Raw genomic sequence first — 26,125 nt, forward strand, 5'->3', positions numbered from 1 at the left:
TATTTATTACTCATTGCCCACATTCTTAAAAGACATACATTATTTTTTGTAACTTGTCATTTATTTGCAAAGTAGGTGAAAGTTCTGAATTGCCCACTAAATATGTAAAAATGTTATTTATATGATGTGAATAAAACACTATCAAATCTGATACATTAAGCCTTATATTTTTTGCCATCTTTATTAGTTGCTTGGTACACATTTAGTTGTAAATCTTAGCTGAAAACAACTTAAATTTGATGGACAAATCAGAAGTATAATTATAAATGATCGCAGCTGTGGTGATACATTATAATTAAAACAATAATATACTTTTTACACAATAAGTAAAGCATATAAAGGAAATGCATTTGACTAGCTACAAAGTTATAGTAATTATATTCTTGATATAGTAACACTTATATAGCATATTATATTGTCTATTTTTGAATGTTTGTAATAAATTTAATAAATTTTACAATATTTTTAAACTGAAAGTACAGTATTAGTTGGTAAATAAGCATTTACTCAAATCTGCAATAAAATAATCACAAAACCACCAAAGGATACATTAAAAATATTCAATTTACCAAGACAATGATTTAAATTTTATAATTAGTTTAAGAAATTGAATCAAATATATACAAAAAATAATAATTTCCCAGGACTAGATATGTTTGTCATACATAAAAAAATTGTGAATATCTTTTTTCACAGCATGAACAAGCAAATAAATATTTATCCTCCTAAATATCAAAATTTATGAATTGTTTTTACTAACATTATTTGTGTTATGTTCTTAAACAGTTTTTGAGAGTTAGAGCTTCTATGAAGTATAAATACAATTTCTTAAAAAATATAATTCCTGGCAAATGAGTTGACCACAGATAGACATTGGCTACACATAATTCTTTATTACGTCTACTGTTCAAGCTACATGCCAAAATGCTATTATGACTAGAGGAAATAGAATTGTGCATATTTAGTGCATGATGCAACAATGGATTTTTAAATAAATATAAGCTAAAGCATAGAAAAATAGTTTCCTTCTATAAACTCCACTATTAACATACACACCTAAGCAGTTGATGTTATATTTAAAAATATTTTTATAAGGAATGTTAGGGCTCACATAAAATATACAACTTCATAGAGGGATATAAATTTTAAATCTATCACAGGCTATCTGACTAAGAAGTAGATGACATATTTATTTCCAAAAATTAAGAAGGCCAATCATAGTTATGAAAAAGTCTCTTAAATGTAGATAATGACAAATCCACATGTAACCAACTTGATATCTAAAAGATTTTATGAAACTAATCATCACATCACATATAAAAATTACAATTCAATATTAAACTAAAAATATATTTATTTTTATTGAATTAGAAATGTTAATACAATCCTAATCTCAAGAATGCAAAAGCAAATTATCCAATCTTAAAACTAACTGGCATTGTCTGCTAGTAATACTGCGTTCACACATAATTAAAACAACTTAAATAAGTTAAATGACATGATCATAAAGCGTTGCACAAGTATGTAAGTGTTTATGCCTGCATTCAACATTCAAAATACCACTTGTAGTTCCATACATCATTATAAGATATCTGTCTTTTCTACAGAAAACATCTAGTTATTACAGCTGGTACATAAAATACATAAATTGGGCGTAAGTCATGAATAATGTCATATATTGTCAGATCAAAACCTTATATACCGCTTAACAAACTCTAGCTAATTCATCTTATTCAATTTTTAATCATTATTTACTATAGATCTAATAAGTGTTAGACATCATTTACGAAATAAAATTTTTGTGGGTGCAAAATTTTATTTCAGGTGAATTTAATAACTGTAGAAACATCTATATTGCCTTTGATTTAACCAATTTAAATTGAAGTTAGAAACTGTCAGTTGTTTTTTCTCTATGACTTTTAGGTGTATATGTGTTAGTCACAATCTAATTTTGTGCACTCTCACCTATAGTGCTTTTCATGAAAGAAGTCCCGCGGTGATTTTTGGAACTAAATTTGACAGGTCGGCAATGTTGTCATTCGTCGATGTTATCAAGTTCGTTTGTTGTGGTGTATTTTTGTGAATTTTTAACTAGCTTAGTGCATTTAAAGATTGATTACAATGCCAAAAGTTGTAAAAAGTTCGGCTCGAGAAATGATATTAAAGGTGAAAGAGTTCTGTGAAGCGGAACATAAGAATCATGGTGTTTTAATACCACTAAACAATGTTCGCAAGAGAGTTGGCGCCATAACGGGCACTTTTTAGAGATGCCATTTAATAATTTTTTGCTGTATTGATGGGACTTTTATGATATAAATTCGTTTTTGCCACAAGATTTAATAAATACATAACGTGATGAAACTAGGTAACTGAAATTAAAACATATATTACATATTAGATAAGCATTATAAACTTAAAGTTACTATTATTTTTAATTGTTCATAATTTAATTGCAGGTGTGTCAGAGAAAACTGTAACAAGAATTACAAACGAAGGTATAATAGTGGCGTGTACTTCGAAAAAAATTGTAACCCAACAATTATTATGCAATAAAACTCTGAATAAAAAATTGTATTGCTTTTCTTTACCCTATTTTCTCATATTTTCCCTGTAAGTAGATAGAACACCGCTAATATAAGTAAATAAAAATATACTTTTTACATAACAGAAATGCAAACTTTTTACATGCGGAAAATAATATTATTTGATAAATGACATCTGCTAAATGTAAATAAAATAGGTAAATTTTTTACTTATAAATGGCAACATTACGTTATGCGATTGCAGCGCCGCGTCTGGGGGACTTCTTTCATGAAAAGGACTATATCATAGTTCATAGAGAAAAAATATTTGACACATGTCACGGTCATATTTAGAGTCGTTCATTAGGAGTGACCAATTATTTAAACTAGTAAAGATTTCAATAAGTTCACTATAGAACCAATCGGAAGTTAAAAAAGGTTTTCCATATCCTCCCAATCAGTCAACATATTTTTTTTATAAGTGAATTGCACGATTCTTTTCTTTAGATATAAAACTGTCAAATACCATACCGTTAATGAAATGGACGACCCTAAGTTTCACTCTATGTAGAAAAAAGTAGATGTTTCTTATGAGTCAATTATGATGAAAAGCTAACCCATTTGTTCCTTTAGCAAGGGCACGGTCCTAAGGCGGGGTACCGGCGTGGGGTACCGACGGGTGCGTAGTCACTATGGGGTGTGACGTTACAGGAGGTTGCTGGGGTGCGACAGGCAATGCCCCAGGCACGCTGAAGTGACGTACAGCGGCCTCTAGGGCAACATTGTTGCCGCTGAAGTAGGCCGATATCGCATTGTGGAACAGTAACAGCTGCTTATTCATCACTTTCACCTGTCATTATAAAATAATGCTTTGTATTGTCCTAACTATCACAATTATTACTAAGATTGAGGTACTAAAATTAGTCACAATACTCCTTCAAGTATTACGTAACGAATTTGGGGGGGGGGTCCTTTTGTAAAACGTGACGGGATTAAATTACGCGTTATTGTTAATATTATTTTCGACTTTCCAGTACTTTACACCACATAATGCTAAGATTTAGGTATAAAGAGTCACTAGGTGGTCACAAAACGTTTTACTACAAACGCGTTACACGGGGGGGGGGGGTCAATTAACTCCAAAAATTGCGTGACGTAATACTTGAACGCTTCCTGAAGTACTTTTATTACTTTGATAATTTTATAAAATAATGCTTTGTATTGTCCTAACTATCACAATTATTACTAAGATTGAGGTACTAAAATTAGTCACAATACTCCTTCAAGTATTACGTAACGAATTTGGGGGAGGGGGTCCTTTTGTAAAACGTGACGGGATTAAATTACGCGTTATTGTTAATATTATTTACGACTTTCCAGTACTTTACACCACATAATGCTAAGTTTTAGGTATAAAGAGTCACTAGGTGGTCACAAAACGTTTTACTATTGGGTACAGAAAAACGTTACGGCGCGTTACACGGGGGGGGGGACAATTAACTCCAAAAATAATTGCGTGACGTAATACATGAACGCTCCCTTAAATACTTTTATTACTTTGATAATTTGATTCACAATATTCCAAGTCCCATAATAAATAAGTATATGTTTACCCTGTTTTCGTGGAGTAACTTGAGCTTGACTGCGGAATCATCCCGGAGTCGTCCATAAACAGACCGCTGCCTTTCAAGACGAGCTGCCACGCCTTCAGCACCCGCTCCGCTACCACCCGCCCCTGTACCCGCTGCTTCTGATTCGCTACGATATGCGTCGTATTCCACCCTATACATACGTTTTTATATTATTTTTTTAAATCTAAATCAACAGAAAAGTCACGTATTTAAAAAAAAAATTATTAATTCAAGTTGAACTATAGTTTTTTATTGCTACAAAGCCATAACTTAATATTTTATTTTAATAGAGTATCGTAAGTCGAGAATCCAACGCAGCTTCGCTTTTGTGTGATTATATTATGCATATCCGTTCCTCTATATAAACGCATTTGTGACCTTATTATATTATCATTGCAACGACGGAAACTAACACGATATTATATTTAGATCCCATTGTGAAATAAGACAATTGGTGTTTTATTATTTTCACAATTGATGTCTCTTTAAAGTAGTAAATTCAACCCCATATATACCTGGCTGCCTCGTATTGTCGAATGGTTAGTAGCGTATCCTCCATACTTTTGTTGGCCAATGTATGCAGCGAGCTGTTGAAGAAGTGCAAAGCCGCTAGTAATGTCTCGCCATTACGAGTTAAGGACCTCTGTGTATCCGCATTATATAGAAACCTGCAAATTTCGTATTAAGTATATAGATCGATATGGAAGATGAAAATTTCATTGCAACATTATAATTGGGGTGAAATACTTGGGGTTAATCAAATAGATACTTTCGAAGGGTCATACCTAATTCTAGTTCGTAAATTTGACTCGAACAAAGCTTTCTTTTTAAACCTGCAATATATTATCTTCGAAATTACTCTTTCTACCCAAGCGTTCAACAATTTCAAATCTGAAAATGAAACTACAAGAGGAAACTGAGGCATCATGGTATAAGTAATCTTATACTTTATGACAAAAATCAACCATATTGGAAAAAAAACCTTGATTCATCAAGGTTTTTTTTTCCAATATGGTAAACTAAACACAGAAAATGCAATCTAAATTTAAAAAGGACTCCGATAGCTTATGGCATTACCCATTACAGCACTAAATTAAATAAAAAACATATTGTAGATAACATATTGAAAACATAGTGGTCTAAGATCCCGATATACAAAGACCTTCACCGAGATGCTTATTTAATGAAACGTATTTTATATTGAATTTAATATGTAAATAAATATAATCCATATGGGTTGCCTAGCAAATTTCAGTCCAGAGTATTTTAATTAATATTAAAAAAAAATATTTTCTGGGATCTTATACTATAGTGTACATTTTATGTATCCGTAATATCAACTAGTAAAATAACTAACTGAGTTTGCAGCTCCGGCGACTTCTGTGCCAGGTCAGCAAAGGCCTCTCCAAGGGCGCGTTGCGTGTTAGATGCAGCTGAAAGCTGAGCCGCTAGTGCCGTACTCAACCGTAGAACATTTAAGTACTTGCGTTGTGTCTCGCGCAGCATCTCGATCTGCGCTTCTAACTCTGCACAGAAATTTTTTGTTAAGTAGTTTATCAAGACCTGAAAATGAATTCAGGATATTTTATTACAGAACTTCTTGTGTATTAATAATTAAATTATATAGATGGGTTAATTAGGTAGATGAACTTGTTGTTGAGCCATCAATGATAGCAGAAATGTTCTCTCATAACTTTGAGCAAAATTACACCCCTGAACCTGATGGATCAATACCGAATGACAAACTATCTAAGTCTGAAGCTTCCTTTGATGCTTTTTCGATTTTGAGTAAAATGGATTTAAAATCAATAGACACATTTGACGACACAACAGCATGAGGACCAGACGGCTTCCCATCCGTAGACCTTGTTCTTGTTGTTGTACCAATATTTAAGAAAGGTAACAAATTATCAGCCTCTAACTATTGACCTACAAATCTCACGTGTATATTATCAAAATGTGTAATTTCTTATTCGACGAAAATATACCCTGCAAACAGCATGGATTTGTACCAAGACGATTTATTGCAACTAACCTTCTTAATTGCCTTAATTGAATTGAATGGATAAGAAGTTTCTACCAAGGTGATGCTATAGATATAGTCTACCTAGATTTTGGAAAAGCTTTTGACCGTGTCCTAGTACGCCGTCTTATATGCATTTAAAGCACGAGCACGAGCAGGGATCCGAGGAAAAATATTAACTCGAAAATTACCTAACAGAATGATGTTTTCAAGTTCGCATTAGAAATCCACTGTCCTTGCTTCGACATGTGTCAAGTGGCGTACCTCAAGGGTCAGTACTTTGACCTTTACTTTTTTTCTGGACATGACAATCTGAAGGACTCACTATAGATTTCATATTTGCTCTTCGCCGACGTCACAATTTTTTTTGAAAATCCACTCTCCCAATCTCAAGGAATAAGGAGTGGCTTAGGTTATATTTTTGATTGGACCAAGCAGTGGCTACTGCCATTAAATTTTAAAAAAAAGTGCACAATATTGCACGTAGGCAAGGAAAATGGTCAGAGCACTTGGAAAAAACCTTATAAATAAGCACTTGATCTTTCTGATTAAGGAAGTAGAAGATTAAGAGGTAATCTCATTGAAACCTATTTTTATAGGATTTTTCCTTACTGGCTACTACAATGTTCCAGGAATTGAGAAGCTCTTTATTTTAAGTGAGAACACACATTTGGTGAGTAGTTCTTTAAACCAAAGGCCACTGAATATTATTCAAATTCCCTAAAGAAGTCTCTTTCAAACCAAGTAGTGGCCGACTAGAATAGGCTCCCAAAAAGTTTAATTCGTGCACCCTCTTTGAACTCTTTTAAAAACAGGTTGGGTCTCCAAATTCAAAAATATTAGCATTAGCTTATTAAGCTAGTGTATTTATCTACATAATAACAATAAGCATAAGCAGAAATATTTAATTATTTGTAAGTTTACATTTGTTACTTCCAATGTTTTGATGTTATTTTTTTTCTTACCAGTATCTACAGTCCTTGAGCTTTTGCCAAGTTTTTCATAGAGTAGTTGTTTTGTGCACTTGTAAGTTGATACACTCCAATTCTTGAGATTTTCCAATTTAGTTGAGCTAGATCGCAAAAGCGTACTTGAGTTTGCTGCTCCATTCGGTGTCATGTCTGGTGACACTGCAACAGCAACATCTTCATTAAATAATGTATTAAACTCAATTTAATGGTAAAAAACTACAGAAAATAAACAAAATAAATAATTCTAATTTCAATGAAATAGAAGTGTTTATAAGTTTTATTTTAATATTATGTAAGAAATTCTAAACATTAATTTTACCATATGCTGAGGGAAAACTCATAGATCTTGATGTGGAAAATTTAGCCTCCGTCCCTGATGTGATTGAATCACTGGATTCTCTAAGAGGAGGAGTATCTTTCAACATTTCATGTATACTTCGTTCTGATTGCCTGTTAACAAAATCAGTCTATAATATACATATATTTGAATACCAAATCTATCCCTTCAATATCAAGAATCTTAAAGCTTGTGTATATGATTATTTTCAATGACATGTAGCAGGGACATGGAGGATATACAATTTTTTCTGATATTGAGCAAGATAAAGCTTTAGTTAAGTAAAGTTTTTCCTTAATCCTTGATGTTAGTAAAGGCCAAGGCTAGCCTTGGCATTGGCTATAAATATGTATATATATACTCCGATAATTATATGATGCAGATACATTTATAGAACTGATTTGATTATTTTAGTATAAGTGCAAGACTTTTGTGCCTTTGAAACAGAAACAACTACTACTTGTCTGTTATCTTTGTTGAGTTTTGGGAATCAACTAACAAGCACGTATCCAACTGATCCGCGGAGATACGAATGATAGTCAAAATAGAAATTACTCACCACTTCGACATTTTGCCGGTGCAATAAAAGGTACGATGATGGGCTAAGCCTTAGATTTTAGCCGTTCTCGTAAAAATCTTTTTAAATTACAACGAATACATGACTAAACTTATCATACATAAATGTAATTTTCGATTCACTAGACAAAATTTTAAAAATTCTTGTATACTTATGATAAATTTTTAAGAAATCTTTTTTTCTTAATTTCCAATAAACTTCAAAATTTATGAACACAGCCTCAGCAGTCAGCACTCAGCACTCAGCAGGCTCAAACTGCAGCTTTCAAGTTTCAACAGACTGACTGATGACATTTAACAAAATTAAGTTTAAATGACAAATAGTCGTCTTAAGGCGCCTTTGTGTTTTAAACAGATTAAAATAAGGCCTGAATTGCTGATACAATAATAATATTAGCAAAACCCTTACACCGTTTGTTTAAAAATGCATTAGAGTAAGCAAGATAAGCCATTAATTGTTTGTATCAAAAAGTTAGTAGACAAATTGTACAACACTTGATACATTCGAGCTGTCAAAAACTACTGTAATATATATATTTTGTGTTTAAGCCAAGGATAATAAAACAAAAAATATTTTAATATGGCACTATATTATTTTTTATTACAATTGCTTATATTTAAAATGTGGTAATTATCGAATGTATAATAGTGGCTTTGCTATTCTCAGATCGATACTAAACCTTTATTGGGTCGTGTCTGTATCTCAATATTTCTCAGGATTTTGTAAATTTGGTCGACTGTTATAATATTCTACGGTACAAAAGGGTTTAATTACCATGGTTACATTTTGTATGAAAATAAAACATGCAAAAAACACGGGAATAAATATAGACGTTTTATAATAAGCCATGAGGCCGGTTGTTTCTCACATGTTCCTTAAAATTTCGCGTTTATCATTTTATTTTATTTTAAAATTGTCTCTGTGGTCTAGTACATAGTCTAGAATTATGTATCTGCTAAATAGTTACATGTACATTAATTATTAAATAATAACATTTTGCTTTATTATCTAGTTTATAGACTAGGACCTTAGAAGGTAAATAAATCCTATAAAATATTTTTTACTTCATGGTAACATTTTACTTACATCACTATAAAGATTACAAAAATAATATCATACAACTTTTTAATACCTAACAGATTATTTGATTTGTACAAGTTTTAAATCGATTTTAAAAGTACAGTAGGTACCTATATCGTTTACATTTAAGTGTGGTTCTTTATAAACTTGCCTACGAGTACCTAATATTATTAAATTTGCATACATTCTGGGAAATAAATTTACATACAAAACGAATATTGAACAAATTTATATATTTTCTTTTCATAGTTTTTTGTTCATCCACAATGACCTTAGAGACTAGAAATAAACACATTTATCATCCTTTTAATTCTAGCTACAGTCTAAAACGCGAAATAATATTAAATTTGTTTTTATCTGAGATCTTAGTAGAGTCTGTGAGGAAAAGGACCGTCGTGGTATTTAAAGTCGTATCTATACTAAATTGCATTTTTCGTTGTTGATAAAAATGGTTCGTCATATACTTTTTAGTTGGAGAGTAATCATATAGATACTTAATAACAAAAAGTATGTATACTGTCCAAACGCTAATTCGCATAACCGCTACGCCGGTTCTACTTCCACACAGACTAGTAAAATATTTTCTTGCGTTTTATTTGTAATCGGATTTCTTTTCTTTATAATTTTTTTCTTAAAGCACTTTCTCCGAAATCTTTTAATGTTGCCATAGAGTGTCTATTGTCCGTGATATTCATAGACGAATTTATATTATATACAAATATTACGTTAGTGCCGACTCTTCAAGCTGTAGCTTTTGGGTTCGGTCCTGTCGTACGTAGTAGCAAAGGTTAGCGAACGCGTTCCCTTATTCAATGATCGTCGTCAGTCATCCACGTTAAAGATGATGGCACAGGGTGGGGCGCGAAGTGGTCGCATCTCCGCCCCGGAGCTGTCACTCATTACAATTGTCTCCTGCGGGCAGCAAGACGTCTTCATCGATTCTGTAGATGTCTTGTGGTTCTGAAAAGTCCATTCTCGTCGTTATTTCTTAAAATTATCACGGTACCTGTTAGCAGTGTGGTTGTAATTGAATAATCATTTAATTGTTGAATAAGTTTTATTGTATAGCAGAGATACAATTATTGGTACAGGCAGTTTTTCAAAGTTATCAATAAAGGAAATAAATGAGTATAGAGTATAAACTCATAGTAGTGTAATTCGCAAAATAACCACAGACTACACAATATAGACAAAGTAGAACACGCCAATTTTATTTTAACAGTAGGTCCTATTTTTTACACATTTACGATATATCAATAAAATTTTAACTTTTTACGTACTTTGTTTTCTGTGTTAATATGAAGCTAACTTTATTCTAGTTTAGCTTATCAAACCTTCAATAGCCATTTTCCTATATGACAATATGGTACGTGGAATTAATTGTAATGAGAAAAGGCCAACTAATTTTAACGGACTTCAATAAAGAAGTGTCAAAGACTTCCGCATGAAATAAGTGACAACAAACCGGAACTCAAGGCTATGTTAGGCGCATACAAAATACCTTAAAAACATGTATTGTACAGCGTAGTCGTAATGCTATTTTCGGACCTTGATCAGTTACAAAGGATGGTTATCTAGAGAGGAACCAAACTTTTAAAAAGAAATAGCATGTTAAATCTATTTTTTTTTGAAAGTTTTCTTTATATACTATATAGATCAAACTCCCGGCAAATAAAAAACAAATTTATACTTCATTACGTTAAGTATTACTAATGCAGATAATATGCTAAATAATATTTATGTTTTCAAATATGTGCAAAGCTGAGTGGGTTTATAAGCAAAGTATATATTTTAGTATTTTTTTCCGTTAGGAAAGCTGACCAAAATCTAGGTTTCATATTACGTTTTTCAAAGCCATTTAAAGACGCAAAACGTTCCATAATCTTATAAAAAACTCTGATACGAAACATTTTAGAATATATACTAGAGCTATAGTCTGGTCTTCCTCTTATAGAATTCTTATCAAGACGATTTAATCAGTTTAAAGGTGGTTTTATCAACATTGTGTGCCTGTCATATATGTGATGTTTATAAGCATGAGTAAAATAAAATAACATGCAAAACGCTTTGACTCCTTTACAGGGCAACAGTGTGATCTGTGATTAATTACAGACAAAGTCGGTATAACAGAACATCCAAAACCAAAACAAATCGCTGACTTGTAATATCGCATATTTTAAATATTGTTATGAGTGTAGAGGAAGAAATAAAATTGGCAAGCCTGAAGTACAACCCACATTCATTGGTTAGGGCTAAAACCTCCGGCCAAATATAATGAAAAACATATTTACACTTCAACGGATATAACCAGTTCTATGGCAGCAATAGGTACTAGTTAAGAAAATACTGGAGACATTACATAACAGCGATATTTTATTTATTATTTACAAATAAAAATACATTTCTAAATAAGGAATTTGTATTTAAGGAAATAAATAAATAATTATGCATTATGAAGATCTAAAACCGATCTTAAGCTTAATGTATTCAGTCCTAATTGCAGTTTTAATTGGTTAAATGAAAAACCTAATTTAAGGCCCTTAATTAAAAATAACGTATAATTCGTCGTAACTTACCCGTTTAAAACAGCGTGCTAGGCTTCGTCCGAGGTTTGTGAATGAGCAGCGACGTCGTTGCCTCATCAGAACGTAAATAATGGGATTCAGCACATAGTTAAGCAACATTAACATGTCTGACGGCGGTCCGAGGCTGTCAAGGCGTGGCCAAGATGTTTTACCCATAGTCAGGTACAACGCTGATGTTACCTATATGCACACTTTGGTTATAAGAAAAACTCTTAATAAACTGTTAAAAATTCGGGGCTTGAATGGCGTCTTTAAAAGCCTGTCAATACTTTACGATAATTTAAAATGTCTTCTCTCCAAAGTAATTATAGTACAAGGGGCTGATTGAGTGTTGATTCTCCGCTGCGTTATTGATAAAATAATATAAAATATACATAATTTAAAATTAGCTATAACTGCAGTTGAGCTTGGAAACACTAAAACTTTTACTATAAACTACTAAAAAATATATGATTATGGTATAATTTTAATTTAGAAAACAGTATAACATTCACACGTTCAGACGTTTCGCGATAAATATAAACAAGAACATTCATTAAGTCGATAGCATGTTTGCACAATAGGCAATGTCGTTATCTCTTATCTGATCGTGTGTGATGGCAGGTGGTCTCCCAATTAGCTCTTAGCTATCAGCACCCACCCATGATCTTAATTGACTATTTGTGGAAAACACGTTTAAGTAATGACGTTCTATAAACATTAAAACACTATCAACGAATTGAAGGAATGATTGATGTGGCATTCTCTACCTATCTGCTATCTATACCTGCTACCTAATTATATTAAGAACAAAGTAGGTTTCAATCTAAATTAGATTTGTAATTACGTAAAACAAAGCGCCTAATACACGTCTAAAATAAATCATATCATAAAAATGGTTTGACGATTTATCCGATTATTGCTATGTCAATTTCAATCTATTAGATCGGCGGCCGGGTCAATGATACGTATTATTTTGTTGGTAGCAAATGCAGAAGCAATTCGTTGCCATATTTATCGTTACAACAATGAAATATATTCGCCGGCGATCAACGCGTTGTGAATGCTTAACAATATTATTACAATTTTATTGTTATCGATTTATTGACATAGGAATGCACAGATTACTATCGGGATGTTACCTGCGATGATTTTATAGTATATTTCATTAGATCGCAATTTGTATTAAGATAAAAAATATAGTGTTATATACTTCATTATCACATAATAACTAATTAAGTATATCATAAATGCTTTACAAAGTGAATTTTACATTGTTATTCCGTACTAAAACATAATAAAAGACTTCTTTCCGATAAGGTGAAATAATAAGAATCAAGACCGAATATGATTACGAAGATTGAATTAAAGAACTTAAATTTAGATAAAACACATTAACGTTTATAAACGCGAACATAACGAGTACATATACAATTTTAGGACATCAGTCGAGAGACTTAATAACAACTTAAAGTGAGACATAAAATGTTACTCGCGTAAACCAAAGACAATATTAAGTGTAGGGAACTTAACAGAGGAGAATTGATATTCCGGTGAGCAGCGAGTAGTCCGCGGCCTTGATGGATAATGCTTATGTTTTATTGATGAATTGAACAATTCAATTAATATGAAAATTATTGATAGGACCATAATTTAATTTCATATAACATTTTCAGGGCTTTGCAATTTTAAAATAATAGAAAATTTGTTGAGATATTTACCATTTGTGGCAGCCAACAGATCATGAAAATAACAGAGAGCGTGGCCATTAATCTGCTAAAGGTAACTTCTTCAGCCGTTGCTGCGTTATGTTGATGTAGGGCGGCATCACAACGTGAACGGCAGCTGCGTTTGGAGACCCGCCTAACTACTGGCCCACCTTCCCGTGGAGTAGAAATTGCGTACAGCGCTCGCATAACCGCCAGGTTACAATATACCAGGATCATACACAGCGCTATGCCTATAAAGAAATGTTTAAATTGGGAGCATTATGCAGTGAAATAGACTCCAAAATTTCCTTTACATTCCCAATGTAAAGGAAATAGGTACTTGGGTAAATAATATTGAGGTAGTTTTAGTCGGTTTAGGTTTTTCAGAGATGTGCTCCTAGCTAAATCGATAAATCGTTTTGACGCTTAATTAGTTATGTGCATTAGTATAGGCAACATTGTATCAAGCTGGCACAGCAAAGTAACGAGTTATGCAGGAAACAAATAGACAAATAATATTATAACAAACACGTGTATCATTAACAATTTGGTTTATTTTAGTTTTACTGCAGAGAGAGCTTGAGACTGTTTGTTTTTTTTATTTTTAATCGACATCTAAACAATCTGAAAGATTCCATGTGTATTTATTATTCATATGAAATATTAAATGAAAATAATCGTTTCCTAAGCAAATATAAAAACCGCTGTTTCGACCGCGTTCATAAATTGGTTACGTTTGCTTATAGATCAATAGGTAGGTTTAAATCCCGTCCCAATAAAGCATTGTTTCAGGTTAAAAAAACAGAACAAATACCTGTCCCCGTTCTTAAAGTATTAATGGAGTAAAACAGAAATTAGTCCAGGAGTATGAATAGCTTTTCTTTTATAAAACTTTTATGGACGCTAATCGTGATCTTGAAAGGAAATAAGGGTAACACACCTACGCATTATAGATGGTAATTTATCACGATCCTATGTCATGTTCAATATGTTTATTTTTACACAGTTCATAAACTTATTAGTACCTGTATCTAATCTGCATTCCTCAAACAACGTATGATATTATCATTTTTATATTTTATTTTTATAATAGACTAGCTGGCTTGGCGTACCGCCTAACAGTCGATTTATTTTTAATACTTATTCTGCTATTCGGGACACCGGTCTAGCTAGTAAGATAAAAAAAAAAAAAGTTGATAAGACAACAAATACATTATGTCAAAAAATGAAAATTTACCTTCCCGGAAAAATTGCCTTTAAAGTTCAAATTGCCTTTAAATATTATTACGAATATTTTGTATGGGAATATAGAAAAGTGTTGTTTTTAGACTTTTTCACTCAATTTTTTTTATTTTTCTCTCCGTAAGAACCATCCTCGTACTTCAAGGAATATTATAAAAAAAAATCAGACAAATCGGTCAAGCCGTTTTCATGTTATGTCGTGACAACGGAAAACGGGTTTCATTTTTATATATATAGATTAAAAATTGTTTATTGAAATCTAAATATAAATTATAAACTAAATATGTAAATAATAAATTAAAACAATTTTAAAAAGTTTGGTCCCTGTGGCAGGGTATCTTTAACTTGGGCAGCATTTCCTCGCTGTATTGCTATACTTATTCGTTGAGCGAGGAAAGCACTAACTCTGGGTTCACCGGTACTATCTACCAGGCGCCAACTAAAATCTTTGCACTGTGCACTTTAACCCCACGGCCCAAGAGTCTCTACTCCAAAGGTAACAAAATTGAAGTTGGAGGAAAGACTTTTATATTTGAGCCGAGTTTTTTATTATTTTCCGCCTGCTCTGCGGTCGCCCCAGCTGTTTTGCTTGTCCGAGGGAGGTGGATTTATAATAATTATGTATTAAATTATATGTATCTATGTATTATTAACGTGACAACGTTTTATAATTCAATGGAGCCGGCTGCACGCAAGAAAAAACATGACTCATGCGGCGTTACCCATGAGGCGTTCCATTTAAGGCTTGAAGTGCAAGCGAGAGCGCGGAACGAGCGACAAAGAGGCACAATCGGCCTCCGCGTTCGGCTCAATTCAATAATTGTGATTTTCATTTATCTCCTTCTCTATATCCATATAAAATATCTATCAATCAAATCACATTAAAATTTTCTTTTGAAAAATGGAACCATTCCATCAGTATTTTCTTATGACCTCACGTTCAACTATCGTCAGTAAACCGACTTTACAGACAACCGATTTTTTTAAGAAGGCATATCTCTTCTTTGTTAGAACGTTTTCTGTGTGACGTTTATGTTACAGATTTTCTAAGAGAAAATCATATTACTCACCAAACGTGACGTAGAAGATAGCGTATGCAAAGTCCAAGCCCTCAGTCGCGTTTCTGTATCTGATGCAGCGCTGGCTGTCAGCGTCGTAATATATCCCAATCCCAATCACGGGCGCGCAAGCCAATAGCGCTGCCCAAATCCAAGATACCAGAAGCGCCATACGTATCATGAAGTACGTTACTTGCTGAAATGATATATTTTACGTGACATGTAAAACTTACAAAAATTATTTTATTTTATTTTTATTTTTTATTTTATTTTAAAAGGCAAAGGTACAAACACTTACAGAGAACACATAACATAGAAAACAAGATACATGCATGTGCATCAATAACAAGTGTGCACAACATTTAAAGGGAAAAATTACAATGAAGAAGAGAAAATAACTTAAACATTAAAAGTAAAAAAAAACCAAACTAGATTTAAAAAAAAAAACATGCAATTTACAATTATATATTATATATATATATATAAAAAAAACAATAATTTTCTACTTTGCAATAATCACTATTGGTCACGGATTATGTAAAGGAAAGTATATTCAGAAGGTTAATAGCGATTCATATCTCTTGCAGAGACTGTTTTTTATCGCTTTGATTAAAAAATCTGTAAATTCTATGTATTTCCTCCATTCTTTTACTGGTTGAATAAATAAGGAAATATGGTGAACAATTTCTCCGAGTCTCTCCTTAAATTGCAATAGTACCTATTTAATTCTACTGACGAAGTAATGTATGTAGTGAATGATAGAAGTAAACGTGGTGAACGTAGGACGCCATCTTTAGTACGTATGGTATGATTCTTATTAATTTACACATTAAGGATTTTGGAGATTTACGTAAGTGTAGCTGTATTATAAATGTTATAACATAGAATTAATATTTAAAGAAAAAACTTTTAACCGGATTAAAGTTATGTATTATGACCACGTGACCACGCTCGCTGTAAAGCACGCGAAACGTCGTCGGTTCAATTTAAAATTATGTTAAATAATTGTAAATTTATAATAATACATAACTTTAATCCGGTTAAAAAGTTTTTTCTTTAAATGTGTAAAAGTTATGTCAATAAAAGACAATACGATTACGAATTAATAATCAAACGCATATCTACAGCGTTTAAGGCAGAAAATTGAATTAATATCAAAATGGGTAATTGTACCGTTATCTTCGTCGTAGTGTTACAAAATCTTACGACCCACATTTCGTTGCATCAGCATTGATGATCATCCCAATTGATGGAAATAGGTGACTGTATACATCTTCTTACCAAGTAAAGTGCTCTTTCTACGCACTTAAGGAAAAATCCAGAATAGAGATTTGGTCGAGATTTTAGTCCGGTAAGTTTGGCATACAGGAGTAATAAAAACAGTGGCGCTGAAAGGGAGTGTTTAAGTATTACGTCACGCAATTTTTGGAGATTATTGACCCCCCCCCCATGTAACGCGCCGTAACGTTTTTCTGTACCCAAGTATAGTAAAACGTTTCGTGACCAAGTGACTCTTTATACCTAAAAGTTATCATTATGTAGTGTAAAGTACTGGAAAGTCAAAAATAATATTAACAATAACGGCTTAATTCAATCCCCGCCCCGCATCGTAACGTTGTACAAAAGGCCCCCCTCTCCAAATTCGTTACGTAATTCTTGAACGCTCCCAAACCTATTAGGTCTAGGCCCTAAATTTATGTATTTGCTTTGTGATTATTTGTTTTTTCTAATAAACAAGGAGGTCAGCCTTCTGTGCGTGACCACGCCGTCGACATTTAGGGTCTAAGCCATGCCGGTCTTCTTATGATATTTTCCTTCACTGTTCGAGCGAATGTTAAATGCATTGACAGAAAGTCATATATATATTGTCACTGTATGGTATAAACTTGTGAGCTGTTGAGTTGTGTAAAATCTATTGTTCATTTGAATATTTTACTCTTAATAAAAACAGGCGTAATATTAGAAACGTTATTCAACTTACATTCCGTTAAATAAAATAACATCCTGCATACATCATATTCTAAAACATAATTTCCTCTTCATAGTAATAATATATCAACGAGTTCTCTCTATGAAAGCTTTCCTGTTTTATTGGAAGATATCAAATTTATTGAACAAGATGTTAATGTAGACCGTGTAGAATTATTCATGTATATGTTTGGCATCTTTGTAGACAAGCGTCACTTCGTGCTAGGTTTCTGACGTGCGTGTATTTAAGACCAAATTTGGTTGAATTATCAGATGGACAGTTTCAGTTAAGAAGACAAAAGGACGGTCACCACTCCCATCGTCGTTGAACACTGCAGCGTCCAAAATCATGTATTTTCTTAAGAATATAATACTCATATTCAAACACAAAATTTACGTTAAATCTCTACTGTACAAACATTGCTTGTCAACATTCGATCCATATTTAATTATTATATTTAATTTAATTTTCTCTTACTGTGGTTAACAGAAAGAGATCGCTCGAAAGCTCGATAAGGCCGTCCGTCGCCCTCATTATTTAACTTTCCTTAAATTTGGACTGAAAACTTATTTAGCTGAGAATTTAAACTACAAAGTACTATAGCACAGATTTAATAGTTAATAACATTGTGAATGTACAATTATTCTGAGGTTACCGACTTGATAGAATTGCAATAAATCTAATATTAAAACATTTCGCATACTTTTATGTGTTTGTTTTGACGCGGGGTGATCCAGAGTGCGTCAGGAATAGAAACTTTCTAGTAATAAGCCGGTCAAGGGCGTATCTCTTAGTTATGTACGTACTTAATATGTAAAACTAAATCACCAATCCACCGTAATATGGATTTCAATTTTATAAATGTTAATTACTATTTCAAAAAAAACAGTAAAATCGATTTATAACATTTTATGCTATTGGAAACGCCTCAATAGCTCGATACGTTACAAGATCGCCTTTTTTCAAATACATAGAAAATTGGGTTTATTTATTTGCTAGTCTTAAGTCTAAAAATGAAATCAGCCTTGCGATTCTGTAACTCACTTTTCGAACTCTGACAGCGGTTTTCGCAGCGGCGGTCGCGCTCAAATCAGTCGTGAAGCAGTCATTTTACGATTTGGCATTCTGATAAGGAGGGAGCTTGTAGTTTATTGTTTCTGTTCTAAGAATAAATTACTTCTTGGACAAATAATTTTTTCGTCAATTTTGTGAATTATTAACCACCTGCGCTGTTGCAGCATTATAGAGTCACTGTAACTTAGTGGGCTTCGCGGTTAAAGTTTACCGTTGGTTAAAATTATTCGATATTGAAAGTTCGTTTTAATACTTATCATATTAGGTAGTAAATATACGAAAGCAATTTACTTGTTACTACAGAACTAGCTTCTCCCGCCTTAAGGCCGATTTACACTGTAAACACGTAATTTAGTAAAATTTTTAGGAGAGTGCACAAGTGCCGTGAAACGCGTGCGTGTTTCTTGATTTTTAAAGAAGGCTAAATGGTCGGAAGATACAACTATCAAATTTATGTCTGAATATGTTGTTCACGAATGTTTGTGGAACGTTAAAAACAATTTATACAAAAACAAACAGGCTAGGCATTCGGCATACACTGCCTTAAAAGAAGCTATTTTATTTATTATTCATATTTAGTTTATTTATTTCGAATAAAATCTCGTCTTCTATTTGTTCCATAACTACAGTTAGTATTTTGCGTAGAATAGAGCGTATTTGCCGACGTCGTTGCGCGTTCATTGTGGCGCTGTAATGATACTCTACTGGAAGAAATGTAAACGTTCACTCGCAACGCACTAAAGCACTAAAGAACTTGCCTTTCAACTTGTACTAAAATACTCTCCTAAACACTAAGATAATGTAAATCGGCCTTTACTTCAGTCGTAGCATCAAGTGCTATTCACGATAAAATAAATACAACACAAAAATAATTATATCCCCAACCAAACAATTAAACAGTGGCGCCACATCCTTTTAGGTAAAGGCATTATATATCTATATCCGCTTCGTCACCAATTGTTTTTCTAATAGGCAAGAAGGTGATCAGCCTTTTGTGCCTGACACACGCAGTAAACTTTTAATGTCCAAGGTATGAGTTTCCCTATGATGTCATATATTTTATTTGTGAAAAGCGCGCTGATACCATTAGACCAACTGCTCATAATGACAAGAAACTATATTTAAATTAGTATAAAGTAAAATCCTTATTAAAAGTGAAGAGACTAGAATTTTCTCTTTTGACTATATCTCTTTTTAGTTTATGTGTAATAAAGTTTTTTCTTTTCTTTTCATAATATTCTATGGCATTCGAAAATCGAATGAAGTTTCTATACGCAAACGTATGCTCAATCCTATCTTTAACAACAGACATAGACACAAAAAGTACATAAAGTTGAAGGATACTATCACGTTGATGAAAACAAACTGACACACGATGTGAATATTTAAGTATTTAAATCTGTGAGTCGAACTCTTAAACCGCTTGATTATGTATTCAATAGCATCAGAATATATTCTAAATCTCATTTTCTAATGTGAAAAGATATAAAGTTTTAAGTAGAAATTACCTACTAAAAATTTATATTAGTTAGTTATCTAGCCTGCAGATATTGTAAACGGGTTTGAAGATATTAATTCTGGTTTAAGAAACAAGTGAGTTCTTATGCAGAAAAGTTAAGTCCATCCAAATTTCAAATAAAATCTATGGTATTTATAAGAGTTTTTGGGGGTAGTTTATTTATTTACGTAAACTTGCCAACGCTCGGCACACTGCTACATTGTTATATAAAAAAAAAAATATTCGATTTTATATGACTAACAAACACGGAGAGAGAAAAAAAAATCGATTCAATAATTAAAGGGAACTTGATTACAAAGTGTTAGCAACTATGGATTGGATATCCATAGTTAACCTGGCTCGTTAATCATATGCTCAATCTGGATATCGGTGAATTATAGCCAAAAAGTTATATTGGAGTTATAAATATGTATATATATTATAAGACATTTAAGAATATTTATTTTAAAAGACACAAAAAGCTGCGCATATCTACGTTTCCCTTTATGCATGCGACAATTGAATTACCTTTTTTAGAAGTAACATTAACTAGTATGTATTATACGTAAAAGATTCGTTATGGTATTGAATTTCAAACCAGATGTTTCACTAAGATTTCTTTCGTTCTGTTTGACGTTATTCGGCCGATTGATGGCCCTGACCCCAAGACAATAACGTCAAGTTGGGGAAACTGGTGCAAAAATATTCGGTTTTATTAAGGCAGCGATCAACTATGCATGTGAAAACTATGAATCCTACAAGCTGTTTTTTCGCTGTCACCTATTTACGATATAAAATGTTTATTAATGCAAACCACAAGAACAACCTGTTTGGTTACTATAATGCATTACCATATCTCTTACTATCTAGATATTGGTTAACTTTTTATATCTATCGTGAGTCTTGACTTTAATGATATGCTTATTAAGTTAACCGTTTTGTTCTGGTTTTTAAATATCGTATTATTTATTAAAGCTACGCAATACAATCACACAACTTAATATAAGTAATATATTATATAGTACTTTTTGCGTAGTATGAGTATTTTTTGTGTACAAAAGAATATTATAAAACATGAGTTGTATATTTAACATTAAGCCTAAAACGTCAATTGACCTTCAAAGCCTTCGGTGGTCCAAACAATGTGCAATTTTCCTTTATAACGTGCGATTATTTTGATAAGTATGACGGTTCGTGATCAACTATATAAGGAAGCTTATGATAAGCATAACGTGTAGATATTAATGATCTCCATAAGAGCGAAAGGGGTCGCAAGAGTTGGTAAATATTAGACAACCCTTTAGGTAAATAGAAGCATTGTATTAAGGTCAACAGTTGTAAGTACCTCTACAATATGTAAGTGCTCTTTATACGAGTATTACAAAAATCGGAATTCCTATAACAGTAATTAACCGACAAAAAATATAAATTATCAATGCGAAGTCTATTTAATGTAAAGTTATATAATTGTCAGCAAAATGAATCGTCAACGACGACTTCCAACGGAACGCATGAATAATTCGTTACTTATCGAAATGTTTACGCAACAGTAATTTTGTATGTGGAAAAGTGAACGGGAACATACATCGAATAGTATTCGTGCAGTTACACGACAAACTGTATGCAAAATCTATCACGTCGAAAATCTATGCCTTTGAGATGGCAGAAACTGAAATTATCGCATTAAAGTATTAAGTTAAAGATAAAAGGACTGCCCTTTAATTCTGCTCCTTATTTGGATATATTCACATTTTAAATACATGAACATGTTTGTGATACTAACCTTCTGGTAGACAAAAGGCCTGGTGAGGGCAAGATATCGCTCAAGAGCCATGGTGACGACGATGCAGACGCTCCCGATACCGAATATGCGGAGCACCACACGCGCTGCACAGTATCCCTGAGTTCGAGCCACATCAGGAAAATGCTCCGCTACCAGCAGAGCGCTGACCATGCCCACCTGTTATACAAAGAATATTAGGAGCTAGAAATTATCTTTACGGGAGATTATTATAAAGAATTTTAGGAGCTAATAATTATCTTTACGGGAGATTATTACAAAGAATTTTAGGAGCTAGAAATTATCTTTACGGGAGATTATTACAAAGAATTTTAGGAGCTAGAAATTATCCTTACGGGAGATTATTACAAAGAATTTTAGGTGCTAGAAATTATCTATACGAGAGATTATGAGACGTGGATATTATAAGAGCAATTATTGCCAAATTTAAATAGTTATGTAATAGAAAAAAAATAACTTCCCCTGAAGTAATTTTATTTAATAGCATTGAAACGACATCTGGACTTTCGCCATTAAACAGGTGGAGCGGACATTCCGTGTCTGAACAAACCGAATAGCTTAGAAGTTATTTCTTGTAATTATCTCAGTATAGGATTAATTACCTCTGTTATCCCACAGTATTTTAATAGGGGAGAATTCATTAGGTTCTATCTGATCGATCTAAGAAAACATGTAAATTACGGTTAATTAACCTTTAGAAAAAGCTTCAAAACTGTTTTTTTTTACAGAACAGGGGGCAAACGGGCAGGAGCCCGATGTTAAGTGATACCGCCGCCCATGGACACTCTCAATGCCAGAGGGCTCGCGAGTGCGTTGCCGGCCTTTTAAGAACTGGTACGCTCTTTTATTGAAGGACCCTAAATCGAATTGGTTCGGAGATACGTCAGTGGGCAGCTGGTATCAGCTGTCCTGGTGAGAATGTAAAAAAGGGAAGACGAAAAGGTGGCATTACGTTTGTTCGATTATCAACGTTTCTAGTGCAATCACAGATTATGCTATGGGACCCAACCCGTCGTTTTGTATGACCAATCACAACTGAAACAAAACCCATCATGGTTCAGTCTTACATTCTCACCCTCACACAGTAGAATCTTAGGATATATTTTATGGATAGTATGAAAAACATTATGTATTCTTACCAGTGCAACCAAGTCATTAGCTGCCAACGATGTAAGAAGCAACAGGTGTTTTCTATTCCTGACTCGTCTCTCGCCTAACCTGAGCGTGATTATCGCCGCCGCGTTTCCCACAATACCAATTGCATATGCCACCTTCACGATTATGAGTAACGTCTGCATTTGACTCATGACTTTTGGTGACGTGGCGTTGCCTGGCAACGGGTCCAGGGTGTCGTTGAAGAATTCCGCCAAGGTGATGTTGGGGTCCATTTCGGGCGCCCATGTCGACAACATGGTATTCGAGCGATTATTAATAGTTATTTATAGATCGAAGAGCATAATCGTTTCCCAATCTGCAACAAAATAATTTTTAGCACAACTGCAATGTTTACTTTGTAATATCCATTAGTCAAATGTTGCTGAGAGCTTTGTATTTTGCTTGTTTATAGAATTTCATCTATTAAACGAAGCGATTCTGATATAATTTTTTCAAACCCACACAGCGGATTCAACTAAATCGCTCGGTCATTTTACGATTTGGTATTCTAATGAACGATAGCTCGAATAAGATTGTTCATATTTGGAACTAGTTGTAGTAAAAGTAATTGCATGTTATAATCGATATTTTATGGAAAAATTGTTATAATTACACATTTATATCCGCTGTCAAACAGCTGAATGTAAGTGATAAGGGCGTGTGATAATGGTAGCCCAAATAACTATGTGTAACTATCTCCGAGTGGCGCCTATGTTCTATTATTTATGTTTAATTTGATGAACAAATGTAAAAAGTTTCTACTTATGAAGTTGATTAAGGAGCTTAGAATGTAAATCCATATTATAGTGTTATTTAAAAATTATTGTATTGTATTTCTTATTCTTATTTATGTAAATACTAGTGGCCTATCCCGGCTAAGTTTGTTTCATAGATATTGAAGAACATGATGAGTGAGAACGTGAACCGCCGATGCGAAAACCGCTGTGTGAGTTCGAAAAGTGAGTTACAGAATCGCAGGGCAGGAAGTAAATTGTTAAAAACGTCTTCTTTCTGCCAAATTCGACACTTAAAATATTTAAACATGTCGGCATCACCGGACCGAGAACAACATACTCTATGTTAAACAAATACTCTTTTGTACCTCTCATAATATTGATCTAATAATAAATCAAATAGTCCATTTGTAGAGTACTTATGGAGCTAAAAATACTTAATCACTTTAAATTAAGTACTAAAAAAAATTACCAATATCCTTCTGAAATACCTATTTTCTACTAAACCACTTAAAACGATCCTACTTTACGAAATGAATAAAATTTGTAGCCCAATATTTTTTTCGTATGTTCCAACTCCTATTCGGGGTGTCTAAGTGCACTTAATACTTGTGAATAAATCGTGAACCGATATGTAAGCCCCAATTGATGAGGTGGCACACAAGAACAAAACTAAATGATCAAAACAGACGAAAAACTATGTCTACCTAAAAGAAGTTTAGGGCAAATAGTATTACTGTACTTTTAGTGAATGTGCCGAACGATTGAGAACGTGTAAAGTGATAGTATTTTTCGAGCGAAAAATTCAATACTCTTTGCTTGGGTAATCTGTTACGTTTGCGACAGAAGCAAGTAGAATATCGTTGTAGTTTATACAACTAGGTATTACTTGAGCAAATACACTGACAACTTGATTGGTAAAATAATCACTATAATGAGAAACAATAATTTACTGTGCCGGCAATACATACATATAATAATAATTTCTTATATAAATCCATTAAATATATATCTAGTAATATCCTTCCTTTTCATCTAAGACATTTATTAACCGAGAATTGATAAAAGGCGAGGGAGTTGGTACCTAACAAAAATAGAACGATATCCAAAAATGTTTTGTAACATTTTTAATTTAAAACGTTAAAATATTATATTTCTTATTAATTTTAATTTCCTGTGTAAAGGCCATAGACACAGTTTACCCTTGATAAACACAACAAATTAGAGTTTGAGATAAGCGTTATCACGTTGATAAACATCTAATTTGCTTTCAATTATCGTAAACAAGCAGCTAATGCACATATAGAGCTTAGGTTGAGCTTTAAGTTAAGCTAAGTACACGAGAGCTTTAGTTGCGATTATTATTTTAATAATTAAAAATAAGCGGTTAAATATTACCTTTATAATATTAAGTATTATTTAGACGTATTCTTCAGCTTTTTTTAGTTTACTTAGTGTTATGTTTAATTATTTACTATACTATTTGGGATTTATAACGTTTTTAATTTTAAACTAAATAAATCCTATTAAAGTTTAACGCGCTTCCCAAATTTCAACTTACGACATAGTTAAAAATACATTAAATTTACCTGCAAACTTTAAAAAAATAATTTAATAATCCTCACTAGAAACACTTAATAACTTGTATTTTTAATTTCAAGTTATCGGCTACGGTGGTGCAAAGATGCCGCAAACACGCGCGTCGTCACCGAATTCCGACCACATTGTGTTGACTACTTCAAGCTCCCGCTCAAAGGAAATTCTCCATTACAATACAGCGACTATATGAAGCTTAATTGGTATCGGCTGCTAAATAATATAAGACAATTTTTGTACATCCATAGGAAGTAGGAAGGAAAGATCAACGACTCCAATAATTTTAATACAATGATGAGTGACAATTCATTTATTATAAATTAAGCATTGGAGAAACAAATATCGGATGTGTTCATGTATTAATTATATCATTAAGTAGATTTTGGCCTTTATAATGATGTTGTGCCTTTGCCAAGGATAGCGGACAATACAACTGCGATCGTTTTCCTGAAATTCCCTTTCACTTTTATAAAAAAATGTTAATTACGCATATAGAAGGAAACAGGCATTAGTCGAGAACGCCGACCAGAACCAGCACCGAGACGAACCTAAGTATGACTTTCATAATATGTCAAAAAGATTTT

The 26,125-nt window shown here is 32.8% G+C and overlaps 2 protein-coding genes across 2 annotated transcripts; both read right to left on the reverse strand.

The window, feature by feature from the left end:
* Nucleotides 1-2,830: 2,830 nt before the first annotated feature.
* On the reverse strand, nucleotides 2,831-8,294 carry LOC125051617 (arfaptin-2). Its single transcript, XM_047652061.1, has 7 exons — nucleotides 8,044-8,294; nucleotides 7,467-7,597; nucleotides 7,142-7,306; nucleotides 5,511-5,679; nucleotides 4,669-4,821; nucleotides 4,136-4,304; nucleotides 2,831-3,372 (listed from the first exon to the last, which is right to left on the reverse strand). The coding sequence occupies exons 1-7, from the start codon at nucleotides 8,052-8,054 to the stop codon at nucleotides 3,169-3,171; spliced, it is 1,002 nt and encodes a 333-aa protein (XP_047508017.1). The 5' UTR covers nucleotides 8,055-8,294; the 3' UTR covers nucleotides 2,831-3,168.
* Nucleotides 8,295-9,317: 1,023 nt separating this feature from the next.
* On the reverse strand, nucleotides 9,318-25,687 carry LOC125051616 (prostaglandin E2 receptor EP2 subtype). Its single transcript, XM_047652059.1, has 7 exons — nucleotides 25,535-25,687; nucleotides 23,196-23,527; nucleotides 22,039-22,215; nucleotides 15,727-15,910; nucleotides 13,427-13,665; nucleotides 11,718-11,906; nucleotides 9,318-10,101 (listed from the first exon to the last, which is right to left on the reverse strand). Exons 2-7 carry the CDS (start codon nucleotides 23,466-23,468, stop codon nucleotides 9,964-9,966), a joined length of 1,200 nt encoding a protein of 399 aa, XP_047508015.1. The 5' UTR covers nucleotides 23,469-23,527; nucleotides 25,535-25,687; the 3' UTR covers nucleotides 9,318-9,963.
* Between the last annotated feature and the right edge of the window lie 438 nt (nucleotides 25,688-26,125).

The sequence above is a fragment of the Pieris napi genome, chromosome 8 (assembly GCF_905475465.1).
Source record: "Pieris napi chromosome 8, ilPieNapi1.2, whole genome shotgun sequence".
NCBI classification, from domain to species: domain Eukaryota; kingdom Metazoa; phylum Arthropoda; class Insecta; order Lepidoptera; family Pieridae; genus Pieris; species Pieris napi.

Excerpts from the sequence above, each read along its gene's own strand:
- LOC125051616 (XM_047652059.1), bottom strand. The coding sequence starts at position 23,468 with ATGTTGTCGACATGGGCGCCCGAAATGGACCCCAACATCACCTTGGCG. Across the intron at positions 22,216-23,195 it reads CTAATGACTTGGTTGCACTG|GTGGGCATGGTCAGCGCTCT; the intron begins GTAAGAATACAT and ends TTTGTATAACAG. Across the intron at positions 15,911-22,038 it reads GGCCTTTTGTCTACCAGAAG|CAAGTAACGTACTTCATGAT; the intron begins GTTAGTATCACA and ends ATATCATTTCAG.
- LOC125051617 (XM_047652061.1), bottom strand. Across the intron at positions 4,305-4,668 it reads CGACAATACGAGGCAGCCAG|GGTGGAATACGACGCATATC; the intron begins GTATATATGGGG and ends ACGTATGTATAG. Across the intron at positions 3,373-4,135 it reads AGTTACTCCACGAAAACAGG|GTGAAAGTGATGAATAAGCA; the intron begins GTAAACATATAC and ends TTATAATGACAG.